We start from the raw sequence: 23,211 nt of genomic DNA on the forward strand, positions 1-23,211 counted from the left end.
TAAATTAGCAGGGCAAAATATATTCTTTATAAATAAATATTCATCTTTGGGGACTCTAATGACAGATGAGCTAAATTTTTTCATAGCTCTAAATACTGAGGCATTTTTTCGGTTATGTGTATTACCTGTGAGCATCATGACAAATAGAAATACTGTATACACACATTTGTTTCTTTTAAGAGCCCTCAAAAACAGGGTGGCAGATTAGATTATAAAGGTAAACTTCCAGGTAGCTGCAGCATCCAAAAGAGATGTGAAAGCCACAAATTTAGATAGACTACCTCATAACCTGTATACGCAGCTCACACTCTATGTATCTGCTCTCCCCTACTTCAATCAAAGCCACACTGAGCAGCTGAATCCACACGTACCTCCTCTTAACTGAATGAATTTCTACAAAACCCCTGAGAAATAAAAGATGGGTGAGAAGGGTGAATCCTATTTGGAAGACAGACAAACTTAGAAGAGTGAAGTGCCGTGTAGCCCTTAGGAACCTAGTGAGCCTGACTGTTCACGGACTACATTAGGGTTTGCCCATGCAAGGTTGCTGCTGGGGCTCCTAACGAAAATCATACCCGATTACTCATGCTCATGCCTCCATATAAGAAGGAAAATCAGAAATATCAATTAGATACACTTTATTCAAAACAAGCCAACCTTGGAGACCTTTCTTTCCTTTCAGCTTAACTCTTCCAGAGCCAAGAATGTCTTTACACACTTCCACACCTTCAATTTATATCTTGAGAAGGATTCTTTTTAGTTTTTTTTCTTGATAAATTTTCCTTAGTAGTATGTCACAAAACTGAGAAGATGCATACATTTGAGGCTTAAAAAAAAAATCATGATTGGGGCGCCTGGGTGGCTCAGTTGGTTAAGCATCTGACTTTGGCTCAGGTCATGATCTTGCAGTCTGTGAGTTGAAGCCCCACGTTGGGCTCTGTGCTGACAGCTCAGATCCTGGAGCCTGCTTTGAATTCTCTGTCTCCCTCTCTGTCTGCCCTACCCTGCTCATGTTCTGTCTGTCTGTCTCTATCAAAAATAAATAAATAAATAAACATTAAAAAAAACTGAAAAAAAAATTACGATCACGTTCAGTTTATCTGGAGAAAGCTTTCATTATTTTTGGAATTTACTAATCCAGAAAGTGCAATATATATGACCTATGGGGATGAAGCTCACTTCTGAAATGTATTTTTTTATAGCAGGGAAATGGGGTAATCTATTACTGAAGTTTAAAAGTCTTACAACAGCACCGTTCTAACAAAAGCTTATTCAACAAATAAACAATGTGCTATCCATAACTTTCCTTAATAGCAGAATTAGCAAATATCCTGAAAATAAAATCTCAATGCTTTATAAATGTTATGTGGCAATCATCAGGTCTTAGTTGTTTTTTTTTTTAATTTTTTTTTTTTAACGTTTATTTATTTTTGAGACAGAGAGAGACAGAGCATGAACAGGGGAGGGGCAGAGAGAGAGGGGGACACAGAATCCGAAACAGGCTCCAGGCTCTGAGCTGTCAGCACAGAGCCCGACGCGGGGCTTGAACTCACGGACCGTGAGATCATGACCCGAGCCGAAGTTGGACGCTTAACCGACCAAGCCACCCAGGCGCCCCAGGTCTTAGTTTCTAAATACATCATTCGTCATTAAAAGGAATCAGGGTATTCCTCTGTAAAATGGCTGATTCCAGGGATGGGGCAGGAAACGTACAAAATGAATCCAGAACAACTTGCTATGTCTCATAAAAGTGATGAGAACACAGGGGCGAGCCTGAAGGAATCCACACTGGTCCTTAAATCTGGGATGAAGGTATTCAAGAATTATAACTCACTGAATAAAACTGAAATCCCTGAGTCCACAGCGATAGGATAGAAGAAAGTGAAGGGAAAGCCATTCCTTACATAAGAAAGCTAACCAATAAATGTAGAATGAATCATGGGATGAAAAAAATGCCCATTTAGCAAACATTGTAGTAATAACTAATCAATAGATGTTAAACCCAGTGAGTGCAAGTTTGAGAAATTACAGGATGTTTATATATGATCTCGATACAAAGAAAAATTAGTAACTATACACACCATGGAGAAACCTGGCAGACATCACACTAAAAAATTATTTTTATTTAAACAAAAAATTTTTTAATGTTTATTTATTATTGAGACAGAAAGAGACAGAGCGTGAGCATGGGAGGGGCACAGAGAGGGGGAGACACAGAATCTGAAGCAGGCTCCAGGCTCTGAGCTGTCAGCACAGAGCCTGACATGGGGCTCAAACTCACAAACCACGAGATCATAACTTGAGCCAAAGTCAGATTCTTTTCTTTTTTTTTTTTAATTTTTTTTTAACACTTATTTATTTTTGAGACAGAGAGAGACAGAACATGAGCAGGGGAGGGTCAGAGAGAGAGGGAGACACAGAATCTGAAACGGGCTCCAGGCTCTGAGCTGTCAGCACAGAGCCCGATGCGGGGCTCGAACTCACGGACCGTGAGATCATGACCTGAGCCAAAGTCGGCCGCTTAACCGACTGAGCCACCCAGGCGCCCCCAAAGTCGGATTCTTAACCAACTGAGCCACCCAGGCACCCCACACTAAAAAATTATTGATGTGAACACCGGTAACAAAACAAATCCACATCCTGTGCCTCCTAATATTATGTACTGTGAAGAAAACTGTATCACTTCTATGATACTTCCACCAATCATCATGATTATAATGAGAAACATTAAACAAACCCAAATTGGCCTACACTCTTCAAAAAAATCAATGTTCTGACACACAAAGAAAGACTGAGTATCCAGATTAAAGAAGACTAACGAGATAACAACTGGAAAATGATCCAGAATTTTATTTTGCTATAAATTAGAGGACAACGTCCAGATAACTGATGAAATAGATCTGCAGATTAGATAATAGTATTATATCAATTTCCTGATTTTGAAAGTTGTACAGTGGTTATGTAAGGAAATATCCTTGTTTTTTCACAACATATACTTAATTATTTATGGATGTATATAACTGACTCTTAAACTTCTGAAGAAAAAATGTGTTATTTAGAGAAAGAGGCAGAGAAGGATAAAGCAAATGGGTAAAATATTCACTTAGGGAAACTGGGTGAAAGGTACCTTTGTACTATTCTCTTAACTTTTCTGTCAATCTCATGTTGTGTCAAAATAAAGTTTCAAGTAAAAATAAATATGCTATGGAATTCAATTTTCATTAAGTCAGAATAACTTCTTCCTAGTGAGGCTAAATACTAAAACTTTACTCCCTACATTCTTTGACTCTCTGCAGGGATATTAGGTCCGCCCCTCTCAGAGGCAGTGTGGCAATAACGGCTGTGAGTAGCGTGGGGAAACGAACGAACGTGAAGCAGCTGAGGTTAGGCAAAAAGCTGAGTTCTATTTATGATGGCACAGAAACATCAACAAAGAATTAACCTCGTAAGCAATCCAGGCAAAAAACCTTGAGAAATTCAACTAAATAAAACACAAAACTTCTACATGGAAGAAATAGCTTAAACATGTACAGCCATTGGGATGCCCGGGTGGCTCAGTTGGTTAAGTGTCCAACTCTTTTGTTAATTTTTTTTTTTTAATGTTTTTTATTTATTTTTGGGACAGAGAGAGACAGAGCATGAACGGGGGAGGGGCAGAGAGAGAGGGAGACACAGAATCGGAAACAGGCTCCAGGCTCCGAGCCATCGGCCCAGAGCCTGACGCGGGGCTCGAACTCACGGACCGCGAGATCGTGACCTGGCTGAAGTCGGACGCTTAACCGACTGCGCCACCCAGGCGCCCCTGCAACTCTTGATTTCGGCTCAAGTCATGGTCTCATCTCATGGTTGTGAGATTGAGCTCCACGTCTGGCTTGCTTGGGATTCTCATACTCTCCCTGTGCCCCTCCCCCCACACTCGCATGCACTGTCTCTCTCAAAATAAACAAACATTAAAAAAAAAATGTGTACAACCTTGAAAAAGAAAAGGCAGATCTACATATACTGAAAGGGAAAAGTACCCAGGATATACTAGGTAAGTGAAAGTACAAATGTCAGGAGAGTTTATAAGAGTTTATAACCAAATTAGATAAATTATGTATTAAATAATTATGTAATACTTTTATTATGTAAATAAAAATAATTAGGCACACACACGCAGAAAAAAATTCTGCTGGATAAACAGGAAACATATACAAATAATTACCTGTAGGAGTGGAAATCATGAACCTAAGGGGATTTTTTTTTAATGATGAAGAAAACCTAATTTGAACAATAGTTGACCTTTTCACAACAATGTGAATGTACTTAATACTACTAAACTATACTGTTAAAAATGATTTAAGAAGGTAAGTTTTATGTTATGTGTTTTTTACTACAATAAAAAAAAAAAAAAAGCACTCAAAACTTTGACCTGGTTGGTAGGGCAGTGGCTAAACTGAAACCAGCAATTTAAAATGGTGCAGCTACTTTAAAGAACAGTTGGGCTGTTTCCCAAAATGTTAAACATAGATTTACCATATGACCCAGCAATTTCACTCCTATCTATGTACCCAAGAGAAATAAAAGCCCATGTCCACACATCTGTTGAGGGTTGCAGATGGGAATGGGGAAGGACTACAGATTGGAATGACACTTCATTTTGGAGTGATGGAGATATTCTACAATAGTGATGTTGCACAACTCTGTACATTTACTAAACATCAAGCAGAAACTTTAAAAAAAAGAAATCTACTTGCCAAGAAATACAGGAACCATAGACTTACATGTTTTGGCCTTTATCCCACACAATAGTCTCTAGCCTCCACAAATGTTACCTTTTCTAACCGCTCCGGACTGGGCATTGGCAACCTCTGCCGCTTGGCCTCCTGCTCTAAAGTTAAGAGCATGTTTCTTTCTTTCAGTAGGACATACCTGTGTCAAAGAACACAAAGCTTGTGATGCTACTCTATTACATTAAGGCTATAGTTTTTTGTTTTTTGTTTTTTTTTTTTCAACGTTTTAAATTTATTTTTGGGACAGAGAGAGACAGAGCATGAACGGGGGAGGGGCAGAGAGAGAGGGAGACATAGAATCAGAAACAGGCTCCAGGCTCCGAGCCATCAGCCCAGAGCCCGACGCGGGGCTCGAACTCACGGACCGCGAGATCGTGACCTGGCTGAAGTCGGACGCTTAACCGACTGCGCCACCCAGGCGCCCCTAAGGCTATAGTTTTTGACATCAAAACTAATGATCTGTACTCAAAAATCCTTTAGAAATCTCAATACACAGATCATTACAAAGAATTATCGTTTAAACAGAACTGTATGAATTCTTACTCATTTGTTCAGTAAATTTTCCATGTGCCACATACTGTATTAAGTGCCAAGAGAGTTACATAAAATATAAAAATAATCCCTACACTCCAAGTGGAGAGAGAAGATGGATGGTAACATTCACTTACTGCCTATTACATGCCATGCAATGTGCTAATAAGCACTTTATGTATATTACCTCATCTAATTCTCACATCAACCCTTTGGAGTTGGTACTATTTCCACTTTTTTTTTTTTTTTTTAATTTTTTAATTTTAGAGAGGTGGTTGGAGAGAAGGGCAGAGGGAGAGGAAGAGAGAGAATCTTAAGCAGGCTCCATGCTCAGCACAGAGACAGATTCGGGGCTCTATCCCATGACCATGACATCATGACCTGAGCCAAAATCAAGAGTTGAACATTCAACCAACTGAGCTACCCAGGCACCCCTCTACTTTGTAAAAGAAGAAAGTAAGGGTGACAGAAGTAAGGTATTCTGGGGCACATAACTAATTCAAGATTCATAATCTGGACTCCCTGTGTGCAATATTCTTTTTATTTCTACTTCACTAGGCTGCCTCAGAAAATGTAGTGTGATGTGGTGTACTGAGCGGTACAGACGAGAGAGGGAAGATTTATGTGGGAGAGGTGAGACCATCTCTTCTAGCCAGGATGATCAAAGCAAGCTTCAGAAAGATGGGTTTTGTTAGGCTGGAAAGGAAACCAAAGCAAACATAACCAAAGGTACTAAAGTGGCAAAGGTAAAGTGGGGTAAGTTTTGTGAATAAATGTTTGAGAATTAGAGCTGGAAGAAAGGAAAGGAAATAAATGTCACGGGCACTGAAAATGACACAAAAGCACTGGGGTATTTTTAGTTAATGGAGGAAGACAATTTTGGGGAAGGAGATAAAATCAGAAGATAAATAGGTTTTAGCCAAGATGAATACTGAACAGCCCTACCTATCCCTTCACCAGTAACCCATGGTAACAGTGCTTTCATACAACTAATTTTTCTACAATGAATCTGTGCTGTTCTACACATAACACTTCTGACACCAAATGAAAGGTTTTTTTTTCCATCCTGATGCCAAATACACGTTGACTTTTCAACACCACTTCTCCAGCACTCTGACACTGAGTACCTGTGGTGCCAGATTACAGATTGAAGGGTACAGTCCCACAAAACTGTCCCCCCACTTCACATGCCAATAGCAAGTTTCAAAGCCTGCATACATTTGACTAACAACTATAAATTCGGTTTCCAATAACCCCTCCTCCTCTGGTTTGATAATTTAATAGAACTGGTTTATTATAAAGGATACAATTCAGAAGCAGCCAAACAGAAGAGATGCATACGGCATGGTGTGTGGAAGGGGTGAATAGCGTCGCTGCCTTTTCAGGGTATGTTACCCTAACAGCACCTCCATGTGTTCACCAACTTAGAAGCTCTTTAAACCCAGTTATTCAGGGATTTTTATGGAGGTTTCATACATAAGCACAATTGACTAAATCATGATTCTGGTTAAAGTCAATCCCAGTCCATCTCCTCTCACCAGAGGTGAGGGTGGTGATGAGGCTGAAAAGCCCCACCCTCCAATCATGCCTCAAGTCTTTGTGGCGACTAGCCTCTGTCTGAAGCTACCAAAGGACCCACTAGAAGTTGCTGAATTAGAACAAAAGACACTCCTCTTGGGAAATTCCAAGAGATTTAGGAGCTATGTGTCAAGGAATTGGAGACAAAGACCAAATACATATTTCTTATTTTGTCACATGAGTAAGCCAATAATATTAATGGTTTTAATAAGTATTTTACAATTATTTAATCTGCCATGAAAGATAAATAACCTTTAAATCAGGGGATACAACTTTAAATGTCTACTACATTGCCTAGACAGATAAACAACTGTAAGTGAAGTGGGCTCACTGAAGGAACAGATGGGTAAAAAGTGGTCTGTATGGCTCCATTTATTTTTTTTTTTTTAATTTTTTTTTTTTTTAATTTTTTTTCAACGTTTTTTATTTATTTTTGGGACAGAGAGAGACAGAGCGTGAACGGGGGAGGGGCAGAGAGAGAGGGAGACATAGAATCGGAAACAGGCTCTAGGCTCCGAGCCATCAGCCCAGAGCCCGACGCGGGGCTCAAACTCGCGGACCGCGAGATCGTGACCTGGCTGAAGTCGGACGCTTAACCGACTGCGCCACCCAGGCGCCCCTGTATGGCTCCATTTAGATGGGGTAGTTGCTATATACAGCAGCCAGTTGCTACAATGCAGGAAGGCAGGTCCAGTGTTGCCAGATTATACTTCTGATTATTTAAGAGGAACCAGAAATCCTTATTTTTGTGTTAAATTTCCCAATTTTAAGAACAGTACACTCCAAACAAACCCTATCAGCTCAGAGAAATCACTGTCCAGATTGGGAATGAATCTCACTCTTTCTCTACTGACATGAGAGCTACAGTGTTAAGTGTATCCCATCTCCCACTGCTATAAAGGAGCCTCTGTCTCAGAGTACTAATAAAACAGTTCAAATACTAGGGGTCTTTAACAGACCTCAACAGGTTCCTGCCTCTGAACCTCTTCTCTTTTGTCTAGGCACTTTGAGAGACAGAACTCTTTCTCCTCAGTTCCTCTGCCCCTATTGGGTGAAGATCTCTCAGAAAAATACCATACCAGAATTCCTTTCTTCCAAAATGGGGAAATAATTCTAGAATTTGACAGCAGTAATGAAAATAGCCAATCAGATAAATTAAATGGCTCTTTGGGGTGCCTGGGTGGCTCAGTAGGTTAAGCATCTGACTTTGGCTCAGGCCATGATCTCACGGTTTGTGCGTTTGAGCCCTACACTGGGTGAGCTCAAGCCCTGCTTTGGGTAAAAACATGAGCCCTGCTTCGGTTGAACCCTTGAACCCCCTTCTCTCTCCCTCTCTCTGCCCCTCGCTCACTGCACTCTCTCTCGCTAAAAAAAAAAAAAAAAATTAATTAATTAATTTAAAAAATAGCCCTTTGACATCTTTTTTTGCTCCATCTCTAACAGCACTATAGCTGGAGTCCGGGAACACTGATCATTTGTCCCTATTGGATCAGTTACCGTTCTCTTTAGGGGCAAGGTCTCCAACTGATATTGGTAGAATCCACAGTTCATCTCCCATCAAGATTCAAACAGATCCCTCAAAACCTGTCCCCAGAATTAATGAATATCCTATAAAGAACCTTGCAAGGCATCAAGCCCATAATAAAAGATTACACTAGTCCCTGTAATACCTCTAATTTTACCTATAAGAAAACCCAATGGCTGAGGATGGAGGTTTGTCCAGGACCTCCAAGTAATAAATAACATTGTTATCCTTTGGCATCTTGTTCCTAACCCCTCCCCCCATGTTACTGACACCCAATCCTACTGAAAGCAAAATTTTCACCACAACTGATCTATGCAGTGCATATTTTAGTATTTCAGTTGATGAGGATAGCCAAACTTGCACTTGGGAAGAATGGAAAATACACCTGGACAATAATGCTCCAGGACTAGAAAGTCCTTACTTTTAGAAACCTTAAAAACTGATGTGGATGACAGAGTTTTCTGGAGGCTCTACTTTATTAAAATATGTAGATTATTTGCCTCCTTGCTTCCCTTCTCAAAACTCTTCACAGGAAAATAGCATCTACCTGTTACAAGTTTTGGCTTTAGGGACATAAACTCTCCAAAGAAAAATTGCAGTTTGCTCAAACTCAGGTTTGATACTTAAGGCACCTGATCTTGGAACAAGGACATTTGGATTCAGGTAGACTTCAAGACATCCTGAACATCCCCAAACCTACAACTAAGTGCCAGTTATGAGGTTTTCTTGGACTTATTGGCTACTGTTGAAAATGAGATTCCAAACTTCTTACTGCTCTAACTCTATATATGCTTTACTAAAAAATGACAAGCTTGACCTTATTGTTTGGAAAGGATGGGAAGACACAGCCTTTGGGAACTTTAAAGAAGAGCCTAATAAATGCCTCCTGCCCTCTGGAATGCTAATTATCAACTTTCCTTTTTCCTCTTAGATAAGAGGGAAGGGAATGCCCTTGGGGGAGTACTCACCCAAAAACATGGGGACCATCATCAACACACAGGGCATTATACTTACCAACTACACCCTGGGGCACAGGAGTCCCCCTTGTCTCAGAGCCATTCCTGCCACCACCCTTTTAGTTAAGGCCACTAACGAAATAGTAATGGGATCCCCTTTACCATCCTTGTATTGTGGCCAAGGACAAAACCACAAATATTTATGCCAATGGCTGGTATGCCTTTAGAGTAGCTGATGAGTTTGGAATATTATGGAAACAAGGTTTCCTTACATCTAATGGGGATAAAATTAAAAATGACTCCTATGTCCAAAATTACTAGATGTCATACTTAAAAAAAATTTTTTAACGTTTATTTATAACTAAGAGAGAGAGACAGCATGAGCATGGGAGGTGCAGAGAAAGGAGGAGACACAGAATCTGAAGCAGGCTCCAGGCTCTGAGCTATTGGCATAGAGCCTGACATGGCCTTGAACCCACGAACTGCGAGATCATGACCTGAGCCGAAGTCAGACGCTTAACCAACTGAGCCACCCAGGCGTCCCAATATGCCATACTTTTACTGGCTGTTCTAGCTATTATTATTTTTTTTTTTTGGTTTCAAGAGTAGAATTTAGTAGGGCCCCCCCGGTGGTTCAGTCGGTTAAATGACCGACTTTGAATCTGTGAGTTCAAGCCCTGCATCGGGCTCTATGCTGACAGCTCAGAGCCTGGAGCCTGCTTTGGATTCTGTGTCTCCCTCTCCTCTTCGTGCTCTGTCTCTCTCTCTCTCTCTCTCTCAAAAATAAATAAACGTTAAAAAAATTAAAAAAAAAAAATTTTTTAACGTTTATTTATTTTTGAGACAGAGAGAGACAGAGCATGAACGGGGGAGGGGCAGAGAGAGAGGGAGACACAGAATTTGAAACAGGCTCCAGGCTCTCAGCTGTCAGCACAGAGCCCGACGTGGGGCTCGAACTCACGGACTGTGAGATCATGACCTGAGCCGAAGTCGGACGCTTAACCGACCAAGCCACCCAAGCGCCTCCAAAAAATTTTTTTTTAAATAAAATAGAAAGAAGAGTAGAATTTAATGATTCATCACTTATATATAAAGCTCTGGCTATTATTAATATTCCAGGGGATTCCAGACTTAACTTCCTGGACGCCAAAGGAAACCACCTCACTGATATTTCTGCCTAAAACGCTGCTCTCGGGGCGCCTGGGTGGCTCAGTCAGTTGAGTGGCCGACTTCAGCTCAGGTCATGATTTCGCGGTCCGTGAGTTCGAGCCCCGTGTCAGGCTCTGTGCTGACTGCTCGGAGCCTGGAGCCTGTTTCAGATTCTGTGTCTCCCTCTCTCTGATCCTCCCCCATTCATGCTCTATCTCTGTCTCAAAAATAAATAAACGTTAAAAAAAAAAAATTAAAAAAAAAAAATAAAATGCTGCTCTCAAGGGGAGCCAAACCTCTGTCATGGTCCAAAGGGATGTTCTCCCAAACAGTAATTTGGAAAAAAAATGATCAGAAATACCCAACAATTGCCCCAGAGAGGGAATAACAATATTGGAAATCTAATTAATTGTTCCATAAGAAAGAGAGAACTCTGGTTTGGATCAAGTAACAATCCTGCCCTACCAGAAAATCTAAAATTCCCAATTACCACTGTATATGCATAAACATTATCTACTCACATGATAGCATTCATGAACCAATATTGGTGGGGAAATGTTAATAAGGTAACAAAAGTGCCTACCTCTCTTGTCCCACCAAAATATAATACAAAGAAACCTGTTCACACAAATGAATTTCATACAGTTCCCCCGTTTCATGGATGTATATATGTTTTAGTCATGGTTTGTATGTTTTCTCACTCACCAAAGCTTTCTCTTGTAGATAGGTTAATGCTTCTTCTGTGGCTAAAATTCTGTTAGAAAAAGATTATCCCTACCTGGGGAAACCCTCTTGAACTCCACAATGATTGGTGAATGCACTTTACTGATTAGGTGCTTCAACCAGTCTGTGCTGTTTGGCCGGTTTTATAACACTTTTATTCTGCATATCGTCCTCAAACCTTGGGGTAGTTGAATGTACTAACAGCACTATTAAGACTCAATGGGGCAAAATTTGTAGAGACCCTCCAAATACCCTGGCCAAAAGGACTGCTATTAGTCTTTCTAAATCTCAAATCTACCCCCTTTGAAATTCATAAGCTTTCATCCCATGAGATAGTCACAGAACATCCATTGTAGTTGGCCCCTGCCTCCTGTGACCCAGAGCTGACAGAAGGAAGACAGACATCAATATTGTAAAGGCCCAATTACTTCCATTAAAACTAACTATGCTTTGTTAGAGCCATCTTTTCACAGTGCACTCCCTGGAGATGGCAACCTTAAGCATCACACTTTGCAACCTGGAGATTTCGTCTACTGAAAAAGACTAAAACTACTCTCCAAACTCCAAAACTACTCTCTTCAACCTTGCTGGGAAGGTACATACCTGCATGAGAAACTGCTAACTAACCCTCATGCCACCAAACTCCAAGGAATAGAATCCTGGATTCACATGACACATCTAAAGAAAGCACTAAACCCTGACTGGACCTGCACACCATCTAGTGACCTGAAAGTAAAGATTTCCTGGAATTGAAGCAGAAATGACAAGACAGCTTTATCAACATGTCCAGACCAGGCCTGCATACCTTTTCCTGTTTGCTTCTCCCAACTCTTTAGCTGAAAGTGTAAAGAAAACACCCTTATGTGCATTTCCCAAATGCTTGTGAAAGGGGGCAACATCTTTTTTTTTCATTATGGGCTTTCAGAAACAGCTTCATCATGATCTTGTGATGAACTAACTACTTTTTCACTTGCTTTTTCTGAAGGGTTAGAAGGTTCAGAATTCCAAAAGTCTTTCATCTAACCTATTATCTGATTCTGGATTCTTATCCAAATTCACAGTCTCTGAATATGTAACCTTATAGGTTGTATCACTGGATAATGTCTATTTTCTTTTTTTTTTTTTAACATTTCTTTATTTTTGAGAGAGAGAGAGAGAGACAGAGTATGAGCGGGAGAGGGGCAGAGATACAGAGAGGGATACACAGAATTGGAAGCAGGATCCAGGCTCTGAGCTGCCAGCACAGAGCCCGACATGGGGCTCGAACCCACGAACCGCGAGATCATGACCTGAGCTGAAGTCAGATGCTTATCCAACTAAGCCACCCAGGCACCCCTGGATAATGTCTATTTTCAAATAGTTCTTTTGAGATAATACTGTTTTAATACATCTCTGAAGTTTTGCTATTTTTTGCAAAAGTTCATTAACTATTGATCCATGTGTATACCTGCACTGTATCTTCCAAAATGCACTTGATCAATTCTTCCAATGAGCTCTTGCAGAGTCCCCTATTTTGCTTTCATGGCCACTTTTAAGTGGGGACTTGCAGGAGGCATACATGACTCTGGGATGGAGTTTGCCTCTGTATGGAGAACTTTCTCCTGTAAGTTGGAGTAAGTGCCAATAAATATCTCCAGCTGACTACTTTCAGACCTAGGGTCTTATTTAGAACCATAAAACAATTTTGAATTATTTTACTTCTTGTGTTTTATATAATTACTTAAAATTCTTATACTTTGTTTCTTTTAAACTTCTGTAAAAATGATGCACTCAGACACATGGAAGATGGCAGAGTAGGAGGATCCTAGGCTCACCTCATCCCCTGGACACACCTAGATAACACCCACCTCAATCTAAGTAACCCAGAAAATGACCCAAAGGCTGGCATAATAGACTTTTTCACAGCTAAACGTAGAGAAGAGGCCACACCGAAGAGGGTAGGAAGGATGGAGACATAGTAGAGAGGCAAACAAACACAGGACCGTCTGTAAGAGGGACAGGGTGGGCACAGAAGAGAGGAGAGAGGAGCAGACCCCACCCCAGGCATGCAGGACCAGCACTGGGAAGATAGATTCCCATGACATAAAATTCCCATCCCATAATTCTCCCTTTGAAAACCAGAGGGGCTTAATTTCTTGAGTTCTTGTTGTCACGGGGGTTTAACACTTAGAACTTTAAAAATCAGCAGGCTTGGGTCAGGGAGAGTAGAAGGCCAAGAGAAAACTGAGTCCCCATCCTTAAAGAGACAAGACAACAAATAGCCCCACTGAGATTCAGCACAGAGCACCAGTTTGAAAGACGCCTGGGGTGTACAAGGAGATTTGTTTGCTAATTTTGGGGCCTATGCTGGAGGGGCAAGTCTTAGGGAGACTTCTCCAGGAACAAAGGAATTGGTGGGCACCATCTCCTTCCCCCACTCTCCAGGCTAGATACAGACACCCGTGGGAACCAATGCAGTGCAAACAGTCTCTACCTAGCTCACTAACAGTGTGCCTGGCCCCCAACCACTTTTGCAGATCTACCCCTTCCAACCCAGCTTCTTCCTATAGCAGACCTGAGCAAACCCTGCTATCACTGTGCACCTGCCCCTGTGTTCCTCTATGGACTCGCTCCCTCCAACTCTCTCTCAGTAGGCGTCCATCCAAAGTGACACCACAAGCCTGGCAGTGTGCAAGCAGCCCTGATGGGTTAGCATCACCCCAAATTGATTCCTGTCACGGGGAAAGAGGAAGATAACCGCACACGCTAGTTCCACTGTGGTCCCAGCAGCGGACTGGGGGCAGACATCTGGTGTGACTGCAGGCCTTGTCCAACAATGAAAGCTTCTTCGAGGACAACACAGAGAATACCCTACAGTTCAGTGCAACTGCAGCTCTGGCAAACACCTAGTCTGACCCAACTCAAGCTAAGGTTACCCCAGACAGGCCCACTAACAACACAGGAACAAAACTCTGGCTGCAACATGCAGAGAACCGTTGTAAATGACTGACAAGGCAGATACACTTCAGCCGCAACAGTAAGGTGCATGCCACACTCATAGGAAACACCCCTGAAGCACCAGGTTCGGGTGAAGTGCAGGGCACTTTAGGAACTCTACTTCATAAGACCACTACTTTCAAGAGCAGGAGAGATAGCTGACTTTCCTAGCACACAGAAACAGATGAAAAGAGTTAGACAAAATGAGGAGACAGAGGAATATGTCCCAAGTGAAAGAACAGGACAAAATCACAGCAAGAGACCTAAATGGAATGGAAATAAGCAATATTCGTGACAAAGAATTTAAACTAATAGTCATAAAGATACTTCCTGGACTTGAGAAAAGAGTGGAGGACCTTGGTGAGACCCTCAACAAAGAGACAGAAAATGTAACTCAATAACTTACATTAAAAATACACTAAACAGGGGTGCCTGGATGGCTCAGTTGGTTAAGCGTCCAACTCTTGATCTCAGCTCGGGTCTTTGAGTTTGAGCCCCACGTGGGGCTCTGCACTGACAGTGCAGAGTCTTCTTGGGATTCTCTCTCTCTCCCACTTTCTCTCTGCCAATCCCCCACTCGCACGCGCGCACTCTCAATCTCTCTCCCTAAAAATAAATAAATAAACTTAAAAAAAATGCATAAAAAATACATTAAATAGAATAAATGCTAGACTAGAGGAAGCAGAAGTATGGATCAACAACCTGGGGTGCAGAGTAATGGAAAGCAATCTTGCTGAATGGGAGAGAGAAAAAAAATAATTAAAAAAAAATTTTTTAAATAGGCTTAGAGAACTCAGCAACACCATCAAACATAATAACATTAGCATTATAGAGATCCCAGAAGGGGAAGAGAGAGAAAAGGGGGCAGAAGAGTTTTTTGAAGAAATAATAGCTGAAAACTTCTTGAATCTGAGAAAGGAAATAGAAATCCAGGAGGCACAGAGCGCTCCCAACAAAATCAACCCAAGGAAGGCCACACCAAGACACTTAGTAATTCAAAGGGCAAAAAGTAGTGAACAATTTTAAAAGTAGCAAAAGAAAACTGTTACATACAAGGGGAATCCCCTAAGGCTATCAGTTGATTCTCAACAGAAACTTTCTAGGCCAGAAGGGAGTGGCATGATATATATTAAGTGCTGAAAGAAAAAAACCTGCAACAAAGATACTCTAACATTCAGGAAGGCTACCACTCAGAATAACAGGAGAGATAAAGAGTTTCCCAGACAAAAGCTAAAGGAATTCATCACTAAACCAGCTTTATAAGAAATGTTAAAGAGGACTCTGAGTAGAAAGGAAAGACCAAAGGAAAGTAGGAAGCAAAGAGCAATAAAATTAAGTGTATCTATAAAAATCAATCAAGGATTTTACAAAATAAAAGGATGTAAAGTAGGACACTATATACCTAAAATGTGGGGGAGAGAGGAGTAAAAAATTAGTGATTTTAGGATGGGTTCCAAACTCAAGTGACCATTAACTTAATACAGACTGCTATATGCACAAAATGTTATATATAAACCTTACAGTAACCACAAATCAAAAACTGGCAATAGATATATAAAAAATAATGAGAAAGGAATCCAAGTATATCCCTAAAGAAAGCCAGCAAACTGTAAGAGAGCAAGAGAAGGAACAGAAGACAAAAATAATCATAAAACAATAACAAAATGGTTACATGCCTATCAATAACTACTTTGAATATAAATGGACTAAACACCAAATCAAAAGACATAAGGTGATGGAATGGATAAAAAAAGCAAGATCCATCTATATGCTGCCTACACAAGACTCATTTCCGACCTAAACACACATGCAGATTCAAAGTAGAGGGAGGGAAAAGCATTTATCATGCAAATAGAAATGAAAGGAAACCTCAGGTAGCAATACTTACAATGGACAAAATGGATTTTAAAACAAAGACTGTAACAGACAAGGAAGGATGCTATATAATCATAAAGAGAAAAATCCAACAAGAATACGTAACAATTGTATTTATGCACCTAAAAACCTAAAGCAGCTAATAACAAACATAAAGGAAATAATCAACAGTAAATACAATAATAGCAGGGGACTTTAATACCCCACTTATATCAATGGATACATCATCTATCTAAACAGAAAATCAACAAGGAAACAGTGGCTCTGAATGACACACGGAGCCAGATGGATCTAAAAGATATTCCATCCTAAAAAAGCAGAATACACAGTCTTTTCAAGTGTAGAAAAGAGCATTCTCCAGAGTAGATCACATGTTAGGGCACAAAAGAAGTCTTAACAAATTCAAAAAATTCAAAGTCATACTATGCATCTTTTCTGACCACAATGCTATGAAACCAGAAATCAACTACAAGAAAAATCTGGAAAAAACGCAAATACATGGAGGTTAAATAACATGCTACTAAACAATGAATATGGCATCGATGGGGCGCTTGGTTGGATCAATCGGTTAAGCGTCCGACTTCGGCTCAGGTCATGATCTAGCAAGTTCGTGGGTTCAAGCCCTGCATCAGGCTCTATGCTGACAGCTCAGAGCCTGGAGCCTGCTTTGGATTCTGTGTCTCCCTCTCTCTCTGCCCCTCCTCTGCTCGGGCTGTCTCTCTCTCAAAAATAAATAAACATTAAAAAAAATTTTTTTTTTAAAAAACAGTGAATGGGGACAAAAAAATCCAATGAACACAATGAATGGGCCAACCAAGAAATCAAAAAGGAAATTATAAAATACACGGAGACAAATGAAAATGAAGACACAACACTCTGAAATCACTGGGATGCAGCAAAAGTAGTTCTAAGAGGGGAATTAATAGCAATACAGGCCTATATTAATAAGCAAGAAAAATCTCAAATAAACAACCTAACCTTACACCTAAAGGAGTTAGAAAAAGAACAACAAACAACCCAAAGCCAGTAGGAAGAAGGAAGGAATAAAAATTAGAGCAGAGATCAATGAAACAGAAACAAAAACAATAGAACAGCTCAATGAAACTAGGAGCTGGTTCTTTGAAAAGATCAATAAAATTAATAAACCTTTAGCCAGGCTCATTAAAAAAAAGAGAGACAGAAAGAACTCAAAATCAGAAAGAGGAGAAATAACTGACAACATAGAAATAACAAGGATTATAAGAGAATATTATGAAAAATTACATGCCAACAAATTTGACAACCTAGAAAAAATGAATTCCTAGAAACATATAACCTCCCAAAACAGAATCAGGAAGAAACAGATAACTTGAACAGACCAATGACCAGCAATGAAATTGAAGCAGTAATCAAAAAATTCCCAACACACGAAACTAAAGGACCAGATGGCTTCACAGGAGAATTCTATCAAACACTTTTTATAAAAGAGTTAATACTTCTTCTTCTCAAACTATTCCAAACAATAGAAAAGGAAAGAAAGCTTCCAAATTCATTCTATGAGACCAACAGTACCCTGATACCAAAACTAGATAAAGACACTACAAAACTCCAGGCCAATAGCTCCAAAGAACATAATGCAAAAATCCTCAACACAATACTAGTGAAACAAATCCAACAATACATTAAAAACAATAATTTACCATAATCAAGTAGGATTTATTCCTGGGATGCAAGGGTGGTTCAAAAATCACAAACCAATCAATGTGATACATCACAGCAACAAGAAAAAAAGAAAAAACCCTATGATCATTTGAATAGATGCAGAAAAAGCATCTGACAAAATACAACATCTATTCATGATAAAAACCCTCAACAAAGTAGATTTAGAGGGACTATATCTCAACATAAAAAAGGCCATATATGAAAAACCCATAGCTAACATTATACTCAATGGTGAAAAACTGAGAGCTTTTCCCCTAAGATCAGGAACAAGACAAGGATGTCCACTCTCATCACTTATATTCAACATAGTACGAGGAAGTCCTAGCTACAGCAATCAGACAACAAAAAGAAATAAAAGACATCAAAATTGGTAAGGAAAAAATAAAACTTTTGCTATTTGCAGATGACTTGATACTATATATAGAAAATGCTAAAGACTCTACCAAAAAAACTACTAGAACTGACAAATGAATTTGGTAAGGTCACAGGATACAAAATCAATCCACAGAAATCTGTTGTATTTTTATACACTAATAATGAAGCAACAGAAAGAGAAATTAAGAAAACAATCCCATTTATAACTGCACCAAAAATAGTAAGGTACCTAGGAATAAATTTAACCAAGGAGGTGAAAGATCTGTACTCTGAAAATTAAAACACTGATGAATGAAACTGAAGATGATACAAACAAAAAGATATTCCATGCTCATGGACTGGAGAACAAATATTATTCAAATGGCCATACTACCCAAAGCAATCTATAGATTTAATGCAGTCCCTATCAAAATACCACCAGCATTTTTCACAGAACCAGAATAAACACTCCTAAAATTCATATGAAACCACAGAAGACCCTGAATAGCCAAAGCAATCTTGAAAAAGAAGAACAAAACTGGAGGTATCACAATCCCAGATTTCAAGTTATATTACACACCTGTAGTAATCAAGAGAGTATGGTACTGATGCAAAAAGAGACACATAGATCAACAAAACAGAATAGAGAGCTCAAAAATAAACCCACCATTATCTGGTCAATTAATCTTTGACAAAGGAGGCAAGACTATGCAGTGGGAAAGACAGTCTCTTCAACCTTCAACAAATGGTGTTGGGAAAACTGGACTGCTACATGCAAAAGAATGAAACTGGACTGCTTTCTTACACTATACACAAAAATAAACTCAAAGTGTATTAAAGATCTAAATGAGAGACCCAAAACCATAAAAATCCTAGAAGAGGGTATATGCAGCAATTTCTTTGATATCAGCTGTTAACAGTATTTTTCTAGATAGATCTCCCGAGGTAAAGGAAACAAAAGCAAAAATAAACTATGGGAACTACTCAAAATAAAAAGCTTCCACACCGCAAAGGAAATAATCAAGAAAACAAAAAGACAACATAGTTAATGGGAGAGGATGTTTGCAAATAACATATCTGATAAATCAGTATCCAAAATATATAAAGAACTTCTATAACTCAACACTAAAAAACCCCACAAATAACCCAATTAAAAAATAAACAGAAGGCATTAGCAGACATTTCCCCAAAGAACACACACACAGATGGCCAACAGACACATGAAAAGATGCTCAACATTACTCATCGTCAGGGGAATGCAAATCAAAATCACAATGAGGTATTATTTCATACCTATCAGAATGGCTAAAATAAAAAACACAAGAAACAAGTATTGGAGAGGATGTGGATAAAAAGGAACTCTTGTGTACTGTTGGTGGGAATGTAAACTGGTACAGCCACTGTAGAAAACAGCATGGAGGTTCCTCAAAAAATTAAAAATAGAATTACCAAATGACCCAGTAATCCCACTATTAGGTATTTACCCAAAGAACACTAAAACACTGGGGCACCTGGGTGGCTCAGTCAGTTAAGTGTCTGACTTTGGCTCAGGTCATGATCTCACCGTTCGTGAGTTCGAGCGCCGTATCAGGCTCTGTGCCAACTGCTTGGAGCCTGGAGCCTGCTTCGGATTTTGTGTCTCTCTCTACCCCTCCCCCACTCACACTCTGTCTCTGTCTCTCAAAAATGAATAAATGTTTAAAAAAATAAATAAAAAATACTAAAACACTAACTTGAAAAGATATATGCACCATGTTTACTGCAGCATTATTTACAATAGCCAAAGTATGGAAGCAACCCAAGTATCCATCAATAGAAGAATGGATAAAGAAGATGTGGTATATATGTACACTAGAATATTAGTCATAAAGAATGAAATCTTGACATTTGCAACAACACGGATGGATCTAGAGGGTACAATGTTAAAATGAAATAAGTCAGAGAATGACAAATAGTGTATGATTTCACTCATATGTGGAATTTAAGAAACAAAACAAAGTATAAAAGAGAAAAAAAAAGAGAGTCTTAGAGAACAAACTGATGGTTACCAGAGGGTAGGTAGGCACTGAGATGGGTGAAACAGGTGAAGATTAGTAAGAGTACACTTATGGTGAAAAGCACTGAGTAACTGGGTCAATCAGGTATTGTATACCTGAAACTAATATAACACTAAGTTAATTATACTGGAAATTTAAAAAAAGAAAATGATGCACCCAATAAGGAGATGATCTCCAACAGTTGGGACCTAGAGAAAATATAAACTTTAGATGGGAAGTGCCTAAGAATTCTCCCTCCTAATCTTCCTGTTACTTAAATGTGATCTGAAGTGGTTTCCAACTATTAGGCACCTTCCCTCCAAGGTAGGACAGGACAACCAGGAAAGGTTCTTCCTGACACTGAAGGAAAAAACCACTAAATATAGAAAAACGGACTCTTCCTCAGCACTGCTTTCAAGGAGAGATCTTGATCAAAAGGGGGAAATGTGAGGGGCACCTGGGTGACTCAGTCAGTTAGCATCCGACTTCAGCTCAGGTCATGATCTTGCAGTTTGTGAATTCGGGCCCTGTGCTGACAACTCAGAGCCTGGAGCCTGCAGCTTGCTTTGGCTTCTGTGTCTCCCTCTCTATCTGTCCCTCTCCTACTCACACTCTTTCTCTCTCCAAAATAAATAATCGTTAAAAAAAAATTGAAAAAAAAAAAAAAGAGGAGGGGAATGTGAAAATTAATAAAAGGAAACCTCACTAAAGTAGACTGGAGATCCTAGAAGGGGAGCCATACCATTCCATGTCAGTTACAGGAAAAACTGTCAATTACAGATCCCTAATAGAAGACTCAACAGGAAAGAATCATCAATTACAGGCCCCAAAGGGAAAGATAAACAAGGCCATCTACAAGAAATTGACTACCTCTGAAACTCAGCCAATGAGTAACCATCATCACTCTGAACTCCTGCTTTTGTACAACACTTTCATTCAAAACAATCCCTTCCAACCTCCTCTTCCTTCTCCATAAAATAATATTCCTTTGTAGGATTTGTCTATGGTTTTGCCACAGCTTGCTTGTCCTTAATTAAAAGTGTCTAATTCCCAAATAAACCCATTTTTGCTGATAAAATAACTTATTTTATTTATTTATTAAAGTTTATTTATTTTGAGAGATAGAGACAGCACGAGTAGGGGAGGAGTAGAGAGAGAGAGGCACAGAGAGAGAGAATCCAAGCAGGCTCCACATCATCAGTGCACAGCCCAATATGGGGCTCAAACTCACGAAACTGCGAGATCATGACCTGAGCTGAAACCAAGAGTAGGACACTTAACCAATGGAGCCACCCAGATGCCCCTATTTTTATTCTATTAAAAAAAAATTAAAAAAAAAATGTTTATTTATTTTGAGAAAGACGAGTGTGTGTGCACATGTTGAGGAGGAGCAGAGAGAGGGAGAGGGAATCACGAGCAGGCTCCATGCTGTCAGCAGCAGAGCCCTATGTAGGGCTCAATCTCACAAACCACACCAAGTGAACCTCATGAACTGTGAGATCAAGACCTGAGCCAAAGTTTAGAGTTGAATGCTTAACCGACTGAGCCACCCAAGCGCCCCAATTATTTTGTTAGGTTAATAGCAAAGTGGATGAAGGGGGTAAGAAAGTACAAATTTCCAGTTACAATGTAGCAGGACTCTTGCACAGATTCCTGACACCGAGGCCTTTCTTTCCAGTAAACAACTTTATTCGTGCAGGCACTGCTTAGTTGGGTTCCTACAAGAAAAACTGAGTCCCGAATGCCACGCGGCACAGTTTTTTATACGTTTTCTATTTCTTTGTCTCCCATATATGGTAACACACAAACATGCAGTCTGATTAAGTGGTCTCATGTTACAAGGTCATGATGGATGTTGTCACATAGGTGTATAGCCAGGTTGCCTTCAGGTTTTTTGCGTTTTTTCTCTCCTTAGGGAGGGGACCCTACCACAAAATAAGTCATGGTGATATAATGTACAGCATGGTGACTGTAGTTAATAATACTGTACTGCATATTTGAAAATAGGTAGGAAAGCAGATCTTGAAAGTTCTCATCACAAGGAAAAAAACTTTTCTATGTATGGTGACATATTTGAACCAGACTTACTAAGGTGATCATTTTATAATGCATACAAATACCAAATCATTACAGTGTATCCCTGAAATACAGTGTTATATCAATTACTCCTCAATAAAAATACAAATACAAGTAAATAATAAATAAATCATCCATTAAAAATGCTTAATGGATGCATTAAACCACACTGACTTAAATCCTCTCAACCCTCTCTAATTCATCAGGAAAATTTGCCAGAAAAATTTAGCTAAATTCCCAATTAAATGCACCCTCCAACATATTTCCCCAGGGCAAATAAGCTAAAGATTCCAGACCATGGATAAGGTAATAAAAAGGAGGAAGGCTTAAATGTGACAAACTCTTCCTATTTCATTTTATTAGTTTACTAAACTTGTTAGTATAAAAATGCTTGTATGGGGATGCCTGGGTGGCTCAGTTGGTTAAACTCTCAACTCTTGATTTCCACTCAGGTCATCATCTCACAGTGAGTTTAAGCCTCTCATCAGCCTCAGTGCCGACTGTACAGAGCCTGCTTGAGAGTCTCTCTCTGCCCCCCACCCCCCAAAAAATTATGCTTTCTCTCTCAAAATAAATAAAATAAACTTAAAGAAAAAGATGCTAGTATGACTGGTAGCAGTTACAGTAAAATTTCTTAATCCCCAACTATTTGAGAACACTAATACATTTGTCTTAAAATCTTTACTGGTTTTACATATCATCCATAGTATTATAAGACAAATCACTTTCTCAATTTCTTACATCAAATAGATGTAAAGTTTATACCTCATTGTCATATTTTAACTGCTTCAAACACCTACATATTAATGTATTCAGTATACTTACCAAAGTTTATGTAAATCTTCATTACTTTTATTCCTTAATTGCTGACAGGTCCATGAAGCTCCTATTAAAATTATGAAATTCACAGACACACACAGAAAAATTTATGAAATTCACAACATGAAATAATTTTCTAG

At 39.4% G+C, this 23,211-nt stretch overlaps 1 protein-coding gene and 1 long non-coding RNA gene across 4 annotated transcripts in view; one reads left to right on the forward strand and one right to left on the reverse strand.

Moving 5' to 3' along the window:
• Positions 1-23,211, reverse strand: part of MRPL47 (mitochondrial ribosomal protein L47) — a 39,889-nt gene that overhangs the window by 13,316 nt on the left and 3,362 nt on the right. For all 3 annotated transcript variants that reach the window (XR_009262018.1, XM_058730570.1, XM_058730571.1), the window contains exons 3-4: positions 23,078-23,138; positions 4,815-4,911 (exon numbers count right to left, since the gene is read on the reverse strand). Coding sequence is in view for 2 of the 3 variants with exons in the window: in XM_058730570.1 (XP_058586553.1) it covers positions 4,815-4,911; positions 23,078-23,138 (158 nt within the window). In the remaining variant the exon portion in view is untranslated. The remainder of the gene's footprint in view (positions 1-4,814; positions 4,912-23,077; positions 23,139-23,211) is intronic.
• Positions 1,291-1,820, forward strand: LOC131512197 (uncharacterized). Its single transcript, XR_009262020.1, has 2 exons — positions 1,291-1,380; positions 1,621-1,820. It is a non-coding gene; the product is annotated as an uncharacterized LOC131512197 (long non-coding RNA).

The sequence above is a fragment of the Neofelis nebulosa genome, chromosome 5, assembly GCF_028018385.1.
Source record: "Neofelis nebulosa isolate mNeoNeb1 chromosome 5, mNeoNeb1.pri, whole genome shotgun sequence".
NCBI classification, from domain to species: domain Eukaryota; kingdom Metazoa; phylum Chordata; class Mammalia; order Carnivora; family Felidae; genus Neofelis; species Neofelis nebulosa.